The following is a 17,340-nucleotide window of genomic DNA, read 5'->3' as shown; positions in this document are numbered from 1 at the left end:
TCAGTTGTTCTTCGTGAAGTAGAAAGCATCTCCCCTTCTTTCAAAATGATAGCTTTTCCTAGAATCCGTAATGCATGGACAGGGGCTGGATCTTCTTTCACTAACCATTCCCAGTACAAGCATGAAGATTTCCAAAGAGCAGATACTCAGTTAATGTTTGTGTGAAATAAGAGCCATGAACAGGAGGTCTGATTAATATGTTTTATATTCTCAAAACATGCTGGAGAAACATAAGCAAAGGTATTTCCCTTTAAAAATCAGAAAAACAAAGACTAAGTGAAGTAAGGCAAACCAAGAATTTGCTTGGCATAAAGCAAACCAAGGCTTAACTTTTACTTTCTTTCTATCATTAACCTATCTACCTATCTATTTATCTATCTCCCTCCCTCCCTCTCTCTCTTTCCCTCCCTTCACCTCTATCCATCTGTCTCTGTCTCCCTCACTCTGTCTCTGTACATCTATACCTATCCGTCTATCTATCTATCTATCTATCATCTGTCACTTTCTGACCCCAAGTATTTTAGCATGGACTTCTTTCCCATTTCCAAGCATACTCCTATCCTAAAGCCAGCTTATCCTGTTCCAGACTACAAAAGCGATTTAAGGATTTCCAATTTGTATTTCAAACAACAAAAATCTTACTCTTAAACCCTATAAACACCAATAAAGATGTGACCTGTGCCATTCATAACTTTATATTCTGAATCTAAATAAACATTCTGTTGAAAGCAATACCACATGAAAAACGGAAAACAAAACAGGTAAGTCAACAAGGTAATTGTGCATATCAAATACACTGGTTAACAGGTCTTTCAACCATAAAATGAAGAATCTGCCTCCGACCTCACTGGTAGCTGGATGTAGCCTTGAGGCGTGCACATGGCCTGACAGGAATGCCGATCATGGCTGCAACTGTGGCTAGCGCCCTCTCTTTCTCATCTTTCAAAGCCTCTTTGTAATGCCGTGGGAAGGCAGTGGGGGTGCTACCATTGACCTTGGCCACTAAATCGAGGACTTGCATCTTGTTGGTTATAGCATGGGCGCTTGGACCCCACAGGAACTCACTGCATGGAACAGGACTGTTGCGTATGTGACGGTACTCCAGGAAATTTTGTTCCACCAACTCTGTGATGAGCTTCCTGGGATCCCTGAAGATGAAGTGCTTCCTTCCATCAGAGTTGCCCAACATATTCAGGAACTGCAAGACCTGCTCCCTAGAGGCACGGTTGCCATTCAAGAAGATCATGCTCAGGAGAGGCATCAGAATCCCATGCCTAGTCAATTCCCAGCCACTGCTTGGACTGCCCTCAAGGTAGTTTAGCTTGCTGACAAAGGTGTAGGACCCACCATTGGGCTTGACTTCCTTCAATTCAAGGCCGAAGACCAGCTCCACATGCTCAACTGCTCTACTGAGGATCTCGGGGAAGTGCTCCCTGTACCTTTTGTTGATCAATTTCATCATGTCTACCTTTTTAATGAAGTCCTTCATTTTATACTTAGAGAGCAGTAGCTGCACCAACATCTCCACCCTTCTGGTTAGAGGATCATCCTTAGCGCTCTCAATGGAAGCTGAGGCCTGGGAGGAAGTTTCACTTTCCTCAGCTTGGCCTTTGGCCCCTTGATCAGATCCTGGGTGAGAAACACCTGCAACAGCATTTGCGGTGGCCTCAGCCTTCTCAGGCTGCTGGGAAATGCCAGCAACAGGAGAGGAGGAGGAAGTGGTCTCTTCTTCCTCCACTGCAGTGGCTTGAGCACTAAGAGCTTGGGCCACCACTGTGGTTTGGCGGCGTTTCTCACGAGCACGGCGTTTAGTGTTCTGACCACGAGGCATGATGGCTGTGATCAGGGACAAGAGGCAAGAGTCTGGGCCAGTGACAATGTGATTTGGACACCTGGAGGAAGGAGAATGAGATGATGTGAACATCTTCAACGGACTCTGCAGGTTTTCTTGAGGGCCTTATTCAGGGAACCCATAAGGCTCCTGTTCTCCTGGACAGGCTGCCTCCTGAGAATCCCAGAGAACCACCAGAGAATCCTTAGAGTGAGTCTTCATCTGCATACTGCCAGGCCTGCCTTGGGTTTACTGTGACAGCAGGTGCTGGCACTGAGAGTCCCTGTGTTCTGGAATGTGTGTTCTTCTCAGTTTATTTTCAATATTGTCATGCCAACTCTGGGCAGAGCCTGGGCACCCTCCCTTCTGCTACTCTGAAGTTGACACCTCAAAGCTGCCTGAGACCCAGAAGCAACTGCAGTGGTGCCTCAGTCTACCTCCCTACCAGGGGACACCCAGTGCTGAGAGCTCAGTGGGCTCCTTTCTCTCCTGAGTTCACTGGGCTCCTCAGTCCTCATTTAAGGTCTTCACCTTGGCTCCCTGAAAGACCTGGGATCACTCTCTCCTTTTGCTGACTTGTGGCTGTACCTTCAGACTAACGAACCTCACCTCCCTTAGACCTGATATAAACAAGCGAGGGGAATACTCAACCTCAGAGCCCTTCCCTGAGATTGCTTTGGCTGAAATCAAAAGGTTGGGATGGATGCCTTGCTGTCCTTTCTTTTTGGGGTTGGGTGGCCCTGTGCATCCTCACTCAGGTTCTCCAATTTGGTTCCTGGTGGAGAAGCACCACTTTTTCCTGAACTGATGCCTGTGTCCTCATAGTATGGGCCAACCTCCCTGACTCCCAATCGGAAGAAGTGAAGGTGACCTTATCTGACCAAATGTGGTCTCTCAAGAGTGAAAGCTATTGCAGGCAAGTTGACATATTATGGAGGTGGTCCCACACAGGATCCTAACTCAAGGTTTAAATTTTACTCATAATAGGGCCTAAGATTTCCCCTTCTGCTGACCTAGGACCACCCCCCTCAGACCAAGACCCTCACTCTCCTGCTGCCCCTGGGAACTTTGGGAACTTCTGTCTGACATTCTATCCTTGAAGTCTCCCAGGGCTGAGAATAGGAAGGGTTCTTCATGGCTTCACTGATATGGAGTGGGACATCCCTGCAGGCCCCAAGGTTCTCACCATGACACCTGGCATAACCCAATCTGGGGAAGGAAACAGACACTCAGTTCAACGAAGTACAGAGAGCCCCAAAGAAAAGGAACCTGAGCAAGACAACACCAAGACATGTAATAATCAAAATGGCAAAGATCTAGGATAAGGAGAGAGTGTTGAGAGCAGCCAGAGAGAGAAAAAAGTTACTTATAAATGAAATCCCATCAGGCTATCAGCAGACTTCTCAGCAGAAACTCTACACCCCAGAAGGGAGAGGCATGATATAGTTAATGTAATGAAACAGAAGGACTTCCAACCAAGAATCATCTTCTCAGCAAGACTACCATTTAAATTTGAAGCAGACATTAAATAATTTCCAGCAAACAAAACTTAAAGTAATTTCCCACACTAAGCCTTCATTAGAGGATGTGTTAAAGGGAGTAAACCCAGGCAGAAGGGAATGTCTCTAAGGATAACAGGTTTTGCCAGTGAAAATAAACCCACAGTGAAGGCAGTAGACCAACTAACTACAGAACAAGTATGAAATTAAAATACAACAAAAGAAACAAATTCAACTATACACAAAATCACTCAAGGATACACAAAAAAGTACAAATTATGCTATCTATTATGGGAAAAGTGGAGGAGAAAGAAGGGAAAACAGATACTTTTAGATTGTGTTTCAAATAGACTAATCGGAAATTTAAGGTAGACTATTATATAGTAAGGAAGCCATCCTTGAGCCTCTGGGAATCACATGACTAAAGCCTAGAATAAATACACACATGCACACAAAGAAATGACTAAAGAAATTATTTAAAAAATGAGAAAAAGAGCAGTGTACAGGACAGGAACAAAGGAACAGAGAGAAGCTATAGAAAACAGCCAGAAGACAATTAATAGAATGGCAATATGTACTTATCTATCACTAATTACCTTAGACATACATGGACTGAATGCACCAATCAAAAGACAGGCAGAATGGATAAAGAAACAAGACCCATCTGTATGCTGCCTATAAGAGACTCATTTCAGACCCAAAGACATACATGGGCTAAATATGAAGAGATGGAAAAAGATATCCCATGCAAAAAATAGGGAGAAAACCCCGGGGGTAGCAGTACTTACATCAGACAAAATTGATTTCAAAACAAAGAAAGTAACAAGAGACAAAGGAGGACATTATATAATGATAAAGGGGTCAGTCCAACAACAGGATATAACTATTATAAATATCTATGCACCCAACATAGAAGCTCCTAAACACGTGCAACAAATACTAACAGAATTAAAGGGGGAAACAGGTTGTAACACATGCATTTTAGGAGACCTCAACACACCACTCACACCAATAGACAGATCAACCAGACAAAAAGTAAACAAGGAAACAGAGGCACTAAGCAATACATTACATCCAGTGGACTTAACAGATATGTACACAACACTCCACCCAAAGCAGCAGGATACACGTTTCTCAAGTGTACACGGAACATTCTCCAGAATTGCTCATGTGCTAGGCCACAAGAAGAGCCTCACTGAACTCAAAAAGACTGAAATCGTATCAAGCAGCTTCTCAGATCACAAAGGTATGAAACTAGGAATAAATTACACAAAGAAAACAAAAAAGCCTACAACACATGGAGGCTAAAGAACATGTTTATAAATAATCAGTGGACTAATGAACAAATTAAAACAGAAATCAAGCAACACATGGAGACAGATGAAAAAAGAAATACAACACCCAAAGAAAAAGAAAACAAGTTCTCAGATTCAAAGAGACATATGCATCCCTGTTTATTGCAGCACTATTTACAATAGCCAAGGTACGGAAGCAACCTGACTGTCCATCATTAGATGAAAGGATAAAGAAGAGGTGGTACCTGTACACAATGGAATACTATTCAGCCATAAGAAAGAAACAGATCCTACCATTTGCAACAACTTGGATGGAGCTAGAGGGTATTACGCTCAGTGAAATAAGCCTGGCAGAGAACGACAAGTACCAAATGATTCCCTCATTTGTGGAGTATAAGGACAAAGCAAAACTGAAGGAACGAAACAGCAGCAGACTCACAGACTCCAAGAAGGAACTAGCGGTTACTAAAGGGGAGGGGTGGGGGAGGGTGGGTGGGAAGTGAGGGAGAAGGGGATTGAGCCATATTAGGATTAGTACACATGGTGTGGGGGGGTCATGGGGAAGAGAGTGTAGCAGTGAGAAGACAAGTATTGACTCTGTGGCATCTTAGTACACTGATAGACGTGACTTCAACGGGGTATGTAGTAAGCACATTGTTTTTCATGTCAAACCTTCATAAGAGTGGATATTAATGATACCTTAATACAAATACAAAAAAGAAGAAAGTGAGAATATGAAAAACAAAAAAACACAACACCCCTAAATGTGTGGGATGTGGTAAACTCAGTTCTAACAAGAAAATATTTGGCAATAAGGCTTACCTCAAGGATGAAGAGCCATTCCAAATAAACAGTCTAAAATCATAATTACAGAAACTAGATAAAGGACAACTGAAGCCCAAAGTTAGTAGGAAGAGGGACATAATAAAGATCAGAATAAAAAGAAATAAAATAGACAATAAAACAATGGCAAAAAAATCAATGAAACCAGGAGATGGTTATTTGAGAAAATAGAATAGATGAATCCCTAGCCAGACTTCACAAGAAAACAAAAAACAGAATGTATACACAATAAGCAGAATCAGAAACAAAGAAGGGATTATCACAACGGATACCATGGAAATATAAGGAATTATTAGAGAATATTGTGGAAAATTATATGCCAATAATCCAGACAGCCTAGAAGAAATGGACAACTTCCTGGAAAAATGCAACCTTCGAAGACTAACCCAGGAAGAAAGAGAAATTTGAACAGACCCATAGCCAGCAATGAAATCAAACTGGCAATAAAAAAACTCCCCAAAAACAAAAGCACATGTCCACATGGCTTCATAGCTCATTTCTACCAAACATGTAAGGAAGAGCTAATACCCATCCTTCTGAAAGTATTTCAAAAAGTTGAAGAGGAGGGAGAACTTCCAAACTCATTCTATGAATCCAGCATCCCCTCTAATACCCAAACCAGGCAAAGACACCACCCAGAAAGAAAATTATACACAAAAACCCTGATGAACACAGATGCAAACATCCCGACCAAAGTATTAGCAAACTGAATTCAAAAATACATCAAAAAATCATCCATCATGACCCAGTGGGATGTATTCCAGGCATGCAAGTATGATACAATATTTGTAAATCAATCAATACCATATACCACATTAACACAGAGAAGGATAAAAACCACATGATCATTTTAATAGATGCTGAAAAAACAACCGACAAAATTCAACATCTGTTAATGATAAAAACTCTCAACAAAATGGGTATAGAGGGTACATACCTCAACATAATAAAGACCATATATGTCAAATCCACAGCCAACATACTTAATAGCAAAAAGCTGAAAGCTTTTCCTCTAAGACCAGGAACAAGACAAGGGTGCCCATTCTCGCCAATTTTATTCAACATAGTACTGGGTACCTAGCCGCAGGAATCAGCCAACACAGAAATAAAAGACATCCAGATTGGTCAGGAAGAAGTTAAACTGTCTCTATTTGCAGATGACCTAGAAAACCCTACAGAATCCACCAAAAAACTATTAGAAATATTAACTGAATTCAGCAAAGTTGCAGGATATAGAATTAAGACATAGAAATCTGTCACATTCGTATATACTAACAAGGAAACTAGCACAAAGGGATATCAGGAAACAACTCCATTTACAACTGTATCACAGAGAATAAAATACCTAGGAATAAACCTAACCGAGAAGGTGAAAGACCTATAGTCTGAAAACTACAAGGCACTCATGAGAGAAATTAAAGACACCGAGAAATGGAAATCTATTCCGTGCTCACGGACACGAATAATTAGTATTGTCAAAATGGCCACCCTGCCCACAGCAATTGTCAGATTCAATGCAATCACTATCAAAATACCAATAGCATTCTTCAATGAACTAGAACAAATAGTTGTAAATTCATATGGAACCAAAAAAGACCCTGAATAGCCAAAGCAATCCTGAGAAAGAAGAACAAAGCTGGGGGTATTATGCTCCCTGACTTCAAGCTCTACTACAAAGCTCCAGTAATCAAAAGTTTGGTACTGGCATGAGAATAGACTGATAGGTCAATGCAACAGAACAGAGTGCAGATATAAACCCAGGTATATATGGCCAATTGATATATGATAAAGGAGCCATGAATATACAATGGGGAAAAGACAGCCTCCTCAACAACTGGTGCTGGGAAAACTGGACAGCCACATATAAGAGAATGAAACTGGATTACTGTCTAACTCCATACACAAAAGTAAACTCAAAATGGATCAATGGACTGAATGTATGTCACAGAACCATGAAACTCTCAGAAGAAAACATAGGCAAAAATCTCTTGAATAGAAATATGAACAACGTTTTCCTGGACACATATCCTCAGGCAAGGGAAACAAAATCAATAATGAACAAATGGGACTACATCAAACTAAAAAGCTTCTGTACAGCAAAGGTCACCATTAGTAGAAGAAAAAGGCACTCTACAGTATGGGATGATATATTTGTAAATGACTCATCTGACAAGGGGTAAACATCCAAAATATATAAAGAACTCATATGCCTGAACACCCTAAAAACAAATAACCCAATCAAAAAAATGGGCAGAGGACCTGAAGAGACACTTCTCCAAAGGAGAAACCCAGATGGCCAACAGGCACATGAAAGGATGCTCCACATCACTGATTATCAGGGAAATGCAAATTAAAACCACAATGAGACATCGCCTCATATCAGTTACAAAGGCCACTATCCAAAAGATAAGAAACAACAAATGCTGGCTAGGATGTGGAGAAATAGGAACCCTCCTACACTGTTGTTGGTAATGTAAATTGATGCAGCTGCTGTGGAAAGCAATATGGACGTTTCTCATAAAGCTAAAAGTAGAAGTACCATTTGACGCATCAATTCAACTGCTGGCAATTTGCCCAAAGAAAACAGAATCCCTGATTCAAAAAGATATATGCACCACTATGATTATCGTTGCGCTATGTGCAATTGCAAGATGTGGAAGCAAGCTAAGAATGGATAAAGAGGTGGTACATATATACAATGAAATATTATTCAGCCATAAAAAGAAATGAAATCCTGCTAGTTGCCACAACATGGATGGATCTACAGGGTATTATGCTCAGTGAAATTAGGCAGGCAGAGAAAGACAAATACCATTTGATTTCACCTATTTATGGAATACAAAAAGAAGCAAAACAGCAGTAGACTCTTAGACACTGAGAAGGGACTTGTGGTTGCCAAGGGGGAAGAGTTGGGGGTGGGTGCAGTGGGGGAGGGGATAAAATGGCACAATAATTCACAATCCCAACATAAATTGGTCATGGGGACTGTTGAATCACTGTGATGTACATTTGAAACCAACCCAAGATTGTATATTAACACTTTAATTTTAAAAAAGTGTTGGTAAAAAAGAAAATAAAAATAAAAATCTCATTACGTCAATGTGTCCAAGTCTCCCAGGTCTGAAAAGAGCGCAGGCGCCTTGTGTGGACCCCTTTTTCCTGGAAATGAGGAGCCACCTCAGTCTGCAAGCTCTGCCTGCTCGGCTGAATCTGGGAGTTGTCCACTGTAGCCCTCAGAGACTCGTTTAGTCACCCCACATCTGTCTACCTTGGCTGGGGCGCTGCTCGGTGTATCCCTTTCTGTTGGGTAAAGGTTGCCTCATTAGCAATCAGGGCCCTCATCTTGCATCCAGGTAAGACCTAGCTCTCCTTCATTGGTAGAAATGGGGCCGCTCCCTTAAGACAAAGAAAGGCCTTCTCCCTGAGACATTCCGAGCCCGATTGAGGCTGACCGTGCTCTGCCTGGGCCTCTTGGAGCCAGACCGCAGGTACAGGATTTGGTGGAGATGGGGCTCACCGTTGTTACGGGAGGCGTAATCCCTTGGAAATGGGGCTGCTCCCTTAGACAAAGAAAGGCCTTCTCCCTGAGACATTCCGGGCCCGATTGAGGCTGACCGTGCTCTGCCTGGGCCTCTTGGAGCCGGACCGCAGGTACGGGATTTGGTGGAGATGGGGCTCACCGTTGTTACGGGAGGCGTAATCCCTTGGAAATGGGGCTGCTCCCTTAGACAAAGAAAGGCCTTCTCTCTGAGACATCCCGAGCCTGATTGAGGCTGACCGTACTCTGCCTAGGCCTCTTAGAGCCAGACCGCAGGTACGGGATTTGGTGGAGATGGGGCTCACCGTTGTTATGGGAGAAGTAATCCCTTGGGTTCCCCCCTCAGGGTCCTTACCTCGACTTCAGACCAGTCCTGGGAATCCACCTCCCGGCACACAAAAGCCGCGTGCTGGTCCGCGGTCTTTGCTTTCCAAACGGAAGGGCAGAGGAGTCACTTCCGGGCAGCGCTGCTGCGTGGGGAGTGGCAAGGGGGGAAGGTGGTCCCTGAGGGGGGTCTGCGAGGGCCCACGGCGGGCCGGGGTGGGGCTATCTGTGACATCATCAGTCAGGAGTAGGTGGTCCCTAGGTCCTCACTAGGGTTCCTCACCTTGGGGTGTGTCTGTCAGGGTCTGGGCTTCCTTTGTCTACTGACCCGAGTCCGCCAGCCCCCAAACAGGGCCCTCAGCTTCCTGAGGCCCTAGTGGGGAGTTCAGAGCCCTGAAATCCTTAGGGGGAACTTCCTAGAGGGGAAGCCAGGGTACAGTGCTTCTGCGCCCTCTGCTGGGTCTCACTGGCCTGATGAGAGGGCCGGACTCTGTGAGTCCTACTCATTAGCCCTGAGGGCTCTCGCCGTGACTCTGGTTATGGCCAAGACTCCTCCCTCTGCAGAACTGGGATGCAGTCCTACTAGACAAAGCCCCTCCCTCCCTGAGAGCACACAGGTGGCAGGAGGGGACTCCTCGGTATTTTTTCTGTGTCTCCTAGGAGTAATAAAGTAATGGATTCTATTTATTCCCCTTTGCTTTAGGGAGTCCTTATCACAACTCTCTTTAAGTCCTGGGTTTTCTCTCTGTGACTGTCCCCAGTAGTCCAAGGTCCTCACCTATATGAGACCCTACACAGAAGGGGTTCCTCCACTTTACTACTTCGTCCTTGGCATCCCAGGTCCAACAACACTGGGAAAATTTGTAGGGGTTCTGTGTTTTCAGTTGGTGGGTCCGTCACATTCAGTACTCTCCTTGACATCTAATCAGTCTTGAGTCTCTACTCTCTGCTTCCTAGAGGCTGTTCCCATCAAATCAAGGTGGTCATCTTCTGGGAGCCTCCAAATTGGAAGGAAATTAGAATGATCCACATCCAGTCAGGACTGTTCTGGACCTCTAAGGGTTGATTGTCTCAGCTAGGATTTATGGAGCCCCACTGATCCATAGTCATCATTTATGGTCCTCATCTTCATATCTGAGGCTAAGATCTTCTTTCTACTAGGCCTGAAATTGTGTTTCTTTGGCCAAGGCTCTGACATTCCTGACAGGCCTGAAGAATAAGTGACTCCATGTTCAGCCTGACAGTTCTGTCTGGGGTCCTCTGAGAGCAGGTAGAAGACTGTCTATGTGTGAGTCCTTATATTATGAAGTATTGGTCTTCCCAGACCTCTGACATTGGGGGTTACTACCTCTCAGATTAAATGCTTCTTGGGAAATTCCATGTCCCTGTAAAAACCTGAGCACTTTTGCCTCTGTAAAACCTGGTCCCTGTCCTAGAGGTGATGTGAGATGGTGAAGCTGAAGCATGAGGCAGGAGTCCTGAGAGAGTTGGTGGACTGTCAGGTGAAAATTTGCTGACAGTTCCTTTCTCTTCATCAGCCAGACTTACAGTCTCATGTAAATTCTGTTCTAATAGCTTTATATTCTGTAGGTAAGGAGCTGTCCAGGATCATTTTGTGAACTCCTCATCTTTTGAGGTTACCTGGCATTGCATATATAGATGATCATATTGTCACCAAGTATTAGCTTTCTTTTCCTTATTCATGCCTCTCATTTATTTTGGAATTTATATTGCTCTGGGGATGTATTCTAACCCAGTAGTAGATGCATAGAGTCCTTCTTTTTATTGCCTATGGTACGTTTTCAAAAGAAAAAAGAAAGTTGAATTAATAGACACGAAGTGGGCCTCAGGCTGTGAGAATTGGAACAGTGTAGGCTTTAGACTAATCTAGACCAGGGGTCTAGTTTCAACCCTGTCCCTTAACAGCCATGTGAATTTAGGCACATCACTAAACTTTGTGAGCACTAGGTTCTGCATCTGCGAAATGAGTTTGATAAGCTTTGTCTTATAGGACTGGTGGGTTGTCATTAATATGTATTAAATGCCTGGCCTGCATTGAGACTTCAACATGGCCTTTATTAGTATGATTTATTTGAACCCCCATGAGTTCACTCACCCTGCTGAGATTGTTTTTTTTAATCCAACAGATTTCAGTGACTATGTAGCATTCTAGAACAAAGGAAACTCAGTAAATGTGCTAATTAGCAAGGAAAATGAAGTAATATTTCCCTATTATATGATAAATCATTCAGTATGGGTATAAGGTACACTTCCCTAGTAGATACAACACAAATCTCCTAAAATTTTTGTCAAGGATCTACAATTTCCCTCCCTCCCCATGACCCTTTCATGAAAACCAACCCTGTTTTTATTAATTTAGCTAGCACCAAAAATCTAGAACTCACTTTGAATTTACCAAATTGCACACATTATAACATAATTTGATGCTTTTGATGGAGTATGTGCTGACACTCTCAATTAAGTGCAAAAAGTGCCCAGTGGCTTCTTAACATCCCACCTCAAGGGCATATCAACTTTATTTCTCAGACTCCCTTGGAGACAATGTGAATAAAACATCTAATTTGCACACTGTTCTCCTGCTCTGGGACAAGAGCACAGGGCATGACCCATCCCTGTCCCAGGTGATTTGTTTCTGGTTTACCCACAATCCCAACATAAGTGTTAAGGGCACTTGCCCATTCCAGGCTTAGTCTCTCAACTCTGGGGTCCCCCAAACTGAGGGGCTGGCCCTGCTCATGATGACCCAGCCCCATCCAGCCCACCATGCAGCTAACTTAGAGTTGTCTCCCACTGAGGGACTAGCAGGTCCCTAAGGCCCAGCGCTGCCTTGCTTGAGTTACACTTGCAAGATTTCTGGAACTTTCCCCTTTTCTGCCTTGTCTTTCAGGTCTGAGAGACCATCTCATCATCTTTTTATATGATAGCTGCTCCTAATCACTAAAAGTATATGTACAGTGGCTTGTTCCTTGTTTTCTTTTCCATCCCCAGTGCTAGCATGGAGCCTTTTGAACAGCAGATGTTTGATTAACATTTGGGGGAATTAAAGAGCCAGAGAACAAGAGGTGTAAATTACTATAATTAACTTATCCCATATTCTTGAATAAGCCAAGTAAATCCAGGTATGTGTCTTTTAATTTTAGAAAAATACAAACTAAAAGACTAAAAGAAATAAGACAAACCAAGAATTAACTACCTCTTTCCTTTTAATATTTTCTCTTTTTTATGATCCTAACTAATTTAATGTGGAGTTTGTTCACATTTCCAGGAAAATACCTATTCCAATGCTATATTATCTTATGTGGAACATGGAAAAAAAATTCAAGAATTGTCAATTGTTTTGGCTAAATATCAAAATTCTTATTCTTAAACCTGATGAACAGCAATAAAAGTGGGACCCATGTGATTCAAAAACTTAGATTCTGAAGCTAAATGAATCTTCCATTAAAAGAAACATTTGGTAAATACCAATAAATAAATAAATTTATAAGTTACCCATATAGGGCTGGAAAACAAAAGATATACATCGTCTACCATTTATTCCTACCCTGACTCTACTACTCAGACCACTGAGTGACCACTTCAAACACCAGGAATCTGCCTCAGACCTCAGTGGGGGTAAACATGGCAGCTGGACAAGACCCCAGAGCGTGCACCGGTTATGGCAGGAGTGCTGGCCCTGGCTGCAGCTCTGCTTGGGCCCTCTCTTCCTCATCTCTCAATGCCTCTTCATACCAGGATGGGAAGGTAGTGGAGGACCGTACCATTGACCTTGGCCAGCATCTCCATGACCCTCATCTTGCTGGTTTCTGTACAGGCTCTCGATGGTACTCCAGGGACTGTAGCTGCACTGAATCAGTGGTAATGGTCTTCATGGGATCCATTAAGATGAAAAGTCTCTGCCCCAAATTTTCATCCATTATATTCAGCTACTCCTAGACTATCCTCAGTGATATAGTTGCCCTTACTGAATACCAGGCCCAACAGAGTCACCAGGGGACTGGTCTTGTGCATGCCCTTTACGTAACTCAGCCTTTCATCTTAAGTGAGGTCTAGTTTTCTAATAAAGGACATATGAGTGGTCCACTTGCATCCTGTCAACCCCAAGACCAGCAACATGTGCTCACAGGGTTTCGTGAAGATCTCTGGAAGTGTTCCTTATCCTCTTTTACTACATTCTTTACCATGTCTGACTCTGCTATGTACTTTCACTTGATAACTGAACACCAGGGAAGTCACCAACAAAGTCACTTTCTAGTCCAGAGGGTGTATGTCAGTGTCTGGCAGTGTCTCTTCTGGGTTGGGTGGTCCCCTCACCCCTCATTCTGACTCCTCACCTTGATTCCTGACAGAGTACAAAATTCTACCCTCTGCCAAACTGGGATTTTCCCCCTCAGATGAAGGAACTCTCCTCCTTGAGTTCCCTGAGGAGAAAATAACACAGGACAAAGAAATACAGGACCTGTTTTTTTTATATAAAGGATGCCTGGCCAACCTACTTAAGAGGGAAGTAAGGGGCCTCAGCTTGAAATTCTGCCTGGGCCTCCCAGGTCTCACAGAAGGGTGGAGCAGGCCTCAGAGGTCCCTGTCTTCTGAAGTTACAGTATTCTTGGTTTATATGGGAGGTACTCCAAGAAATCATGGTATTCAAAGAAAGGCAAGTGTGAGGACCTACAAGGGACCTATTTGGAAGGGAGTGATAGCAATGAAGGGTGGAGAGCAGACGCACCTGCAGATCTTGCTGAGACATTGTTATAGGGGATCAAAATATACCTCCCAATCAGTGCCAGAATGGTCTTTACATCATTATTTACAAAAATAGGGCCTGTAAGATAATTTTAGGTGCTATTAAAAAAAAAAAGTCAAAGTACTTTAGAGTAAGCTGGCTTAAATAAAGTTGAAAAGATTTTAGTGTCTAGTTCGTTTTCACTGCAAGACTTCCGAGAGCCCTCAATATGACAATATGCATTGAGGAACTTCAAGAGGGATGATATAGCATAATCAGTTTCTGAATGTATTTGACCATGGAAAGCATGCTCTGGTGCCATTTTTTTTCACACTGAATCTCAAGATTTCAACACAGAACATTTTAGAGATGCTTTCTGTGATGTTCCTGACAGATCCTCAGCTTATATTTTTCTGACTGTTTTGGAGGAAAGTGTGCTGGCCCTTGGAGGTGACAAGAATACAGGCCAGGGACATTTTCAAAATGAAATGTCTGCTTTAGTGCCTATAAAGATGATATCAGAAGTACATCTCTTTATTAAATGACATGAAATATCAGCTCTTCAGGGATTTCTCCAAACTTTTAGTTTCAGAGTCAATTTCAGTCAAAAAGTCAATAAGATGCAACCACATCCAAAACGGGCTTGAGATGCCTGATTCTTGAGAAATACAGCCTCAGAATTATGTTAAATGTAGGGTACCCTAAATTTCCCAAAGAATAATATTGTATTAGGGCTACTGAAAGGTAATTAGTTGCATATTTTCTCAGCCCTCAAATCTCCAAGGGGGAAAACAGGCTAGAGTCAGTCATCTATAGGGAACCTAATCCAAAAAGGTGTGACTGTAGGGCAGGTGTTCAGCCTCGGTGGTGGATGGGAGTGTTTGGAAACCACAGAGGAGAAATTCCATCTTATGAACTGGCTTTACATAGTTGGAGTGGAGAGAGAATATGGTATGTTGGAAACTACATGAGTATCTGCAATTCATCTAAGTGGTACAGGACACCGCACCTTCAAAATGACCTAATTTTGGGCTCCTCTGGATGTTGGGATGGAGGTTATTGATATTCTTTCTGCTATTCTTATAATGATTATTTTGGGAACTAGAGCAGGCCACATTCCTGCAGAGGACACATATAATAGATTTTTGAAAAACAAAGGCAGGCAATGGAGACAGGGGCTCAAAGCAATGACCCAGAGTTCTCTGTAGAAGTCTAGAGGGATACAGTTGAAAACACACAGCCATCTTCCTCTTTATAGTTCAAATAAATGTAAAAACTAAAGAAATTTCCTAGGCAAAAATAGGAAATAAACCCAGCCTTTATCTTGTGATTTGGACTTAAGGTATACAGGTAATTAGAAGTGTGTTGGTATGATAAAGTTACTTTCTTTAATGCTGTATTTTAAAGCATTTTCAAATAAAAGAGAAATGAGATGGTGGCTTAAGATAGCTGACATTTAAAAAAAATAGCATATGAGTAACATATTTAGAGCTATATTTATTGCATTTCCTGGGTAATTTTAGCTGTCATTAGTGTCTTCATTTCCCAGTAGAACAAAACTCATGAATGTCGTGAATATATTGTTTTAATCATGAACTTGCTAATTAATAAAGATATTAAATATAACCATTTCTGAAACCTGTGCCTCTGGCAGATATATTAGCAGTGCCTCTTCAATGGTATTTTAGTATGTTAATATTTCCCTCTATGGCATTTGAACATGTGCATAATTTTAAAATATTTTAAAGTTTTTCTTCAGAGAATTGGAGCAGGGCTTTGTGACTTTACTAAAACTATTTTCAGTTGAAAACATATCCTTAGAGTAGCCATTGATATTGGGAGGCAATTTTAAGGTTTATAATTATGTGCTACCACCTACCACTGTTTCATTATAGAGCAAGAAACCCAGAACAAAATAAAAAATCCCAGTCAATGTTTAAGTGGATTATCAGTTTTTCCAAGTGCCAGTTTTGTTTTAAATAATCACTCTTATGTTTTTTCTAACTGGTTTATCCATTTCATTATCAAAGCCTATTCACAGATATTAATACCTTATGTTTAAAAAGATCATTGTAGAGAGGTGGGAAAACAGGAAGAGCTCAAAGAGAAACAGTAACAATAACAATATAAAATCTCCACTACTCAGACATCTGCTGTTATCAAACTATTTTTTTATTTGTGTTTGGCAATTTTGGAAGACTCTGAAAAAGATCTCAGCTTGGCATATACAATACCCACCTAGTGAACAATAGCAGAATCCTACCACCTAGTTGGCTCTTTTCAGTTTGCAGATGGGTAAAGAAACTCAGTCCCAAGAAAAGAATGCTGCTCTTTAAATTATTCCTCCCTACTTTTCTTCACCGAATGTCTATATACTGCTTTAATTACCGCAGGGCTTTGCTTAAGCTGTTGACAATGATTTTTCTATGAAAAAAGAACCCTAGGGAGAAAATAGCTTAAAAATTGCATACGATATTCAGAGAGCAAGAATAAAAGGAAACAAAAATCCACCATCAGGATTTGAACTTCAGGCTTTGTCAGTGATTGACAGAGAACACCTAACATAGTTTTTCTCCAAACTTTAGCATCTGCTGAACATACAATGACCAAGTGGCCCACACATGTTATGTATTTATTTAATGAGTTGGATTTGATGTGACATTTGTGACTGAAAGCTGGAGGTCTAGATCAAGGGTCTGTGATCTAGAGTGATGAGTGATGGGGCCTTAAGTTCCGGATTATATTGAATGTGCAGCCAAGTCTAAATTGGAAGAACTAACTAAGACTTCCCTGGCTTTTAGTTCCTAACTGAAAAAGGCATAGCTAAGCTATTTAAAGAACAAAATAGAATGCCCACTAAGAGTAACCCAAACAATCTTTCTTTAATGACAAAAAACATAAGTACTCAAAATCCAGAAAATCAATCAACAAAAGATACAGGAGATATCACAGTATAAATCAACAAATAGGTATTATTGATATTAAAGGAGCTGTTATCATTAAAGCTCTGTTTAAATTACAGGAAATCTGTGTTAAATTCAGAGTCCATTCACACATCTGGAGTAAATAGTCATGCTGAAGAGAGTCACACAAATGAGGTATGGGAAAAGTAGATTTGTGTGTGTTGGAGGGAGTGAAATGGGAAATGGGAACAATGACAGGGTGCTGGGGAAATGGTGGGTTCTTTCCAGTCTCTCAGCACTATGTTAGGGAAAGCAAAGAATGCTTCTCTTTAAATTATTCATAATTTGTGAGTTCTTAAAAAG

The 17,340-nt window shown here is 41.8% G+C and overlaps 1 protein-coding gene across 1 annotated transcript; it reads right to left on the bottom strand.

Moving 5' to 3' along the window:
- Positions 1–225: 225 nt before the first annotated feature.
- On the bottom strand, positions 226–9,430 carry LOC108405162 (melanoma-associated antigen B4-like). Its single transcript, XM_017673163.2, has 2 exons — positions 9,362–9,430; positions 226–1,892 (listed from the first exon to the last, which is right to left on the bottom strand). The coding sequence occupies exon 2, from the start codon at positions 1,829–1,831 to the stop codon at positions 845–847; it is 987 nt and encodes a 328-aa protein (XP_017528652.2). The 5' UTR covers positions 1,832–1,892; positions 9,362–9,430; the 3' UTR covers positions 226–844.
- Positions 9,431–17,340: the final 7,910 nt, after the last annotated feature.

This window comes from Manis javanica, chromosome X (genome assembly GCF_040802235.1).
Source record: "Manis javanica isolate MJ-LG chromosome X, MJ_LKY, whole genome shotgun sequence".
Lineage (NCBI taxonomy): Eukaryota > Metazoa > Chordata > Mammalia > Pholidota > Manidae > Manis > Manis javanica.
This window is presented reverse-complemented; position numbering and strand designations above follow the sequence as displayed.

Bases quoted from the DNA above. Each gene is read 5' to 3' on its own strand.
- LOC108405162 (XM_017673163.2), bottom strand. From the start codon at position 1,831: ATGCCTCGTGGTCAGAACACTAAACGCCGTGCTCGTGAGAAACGCCGC.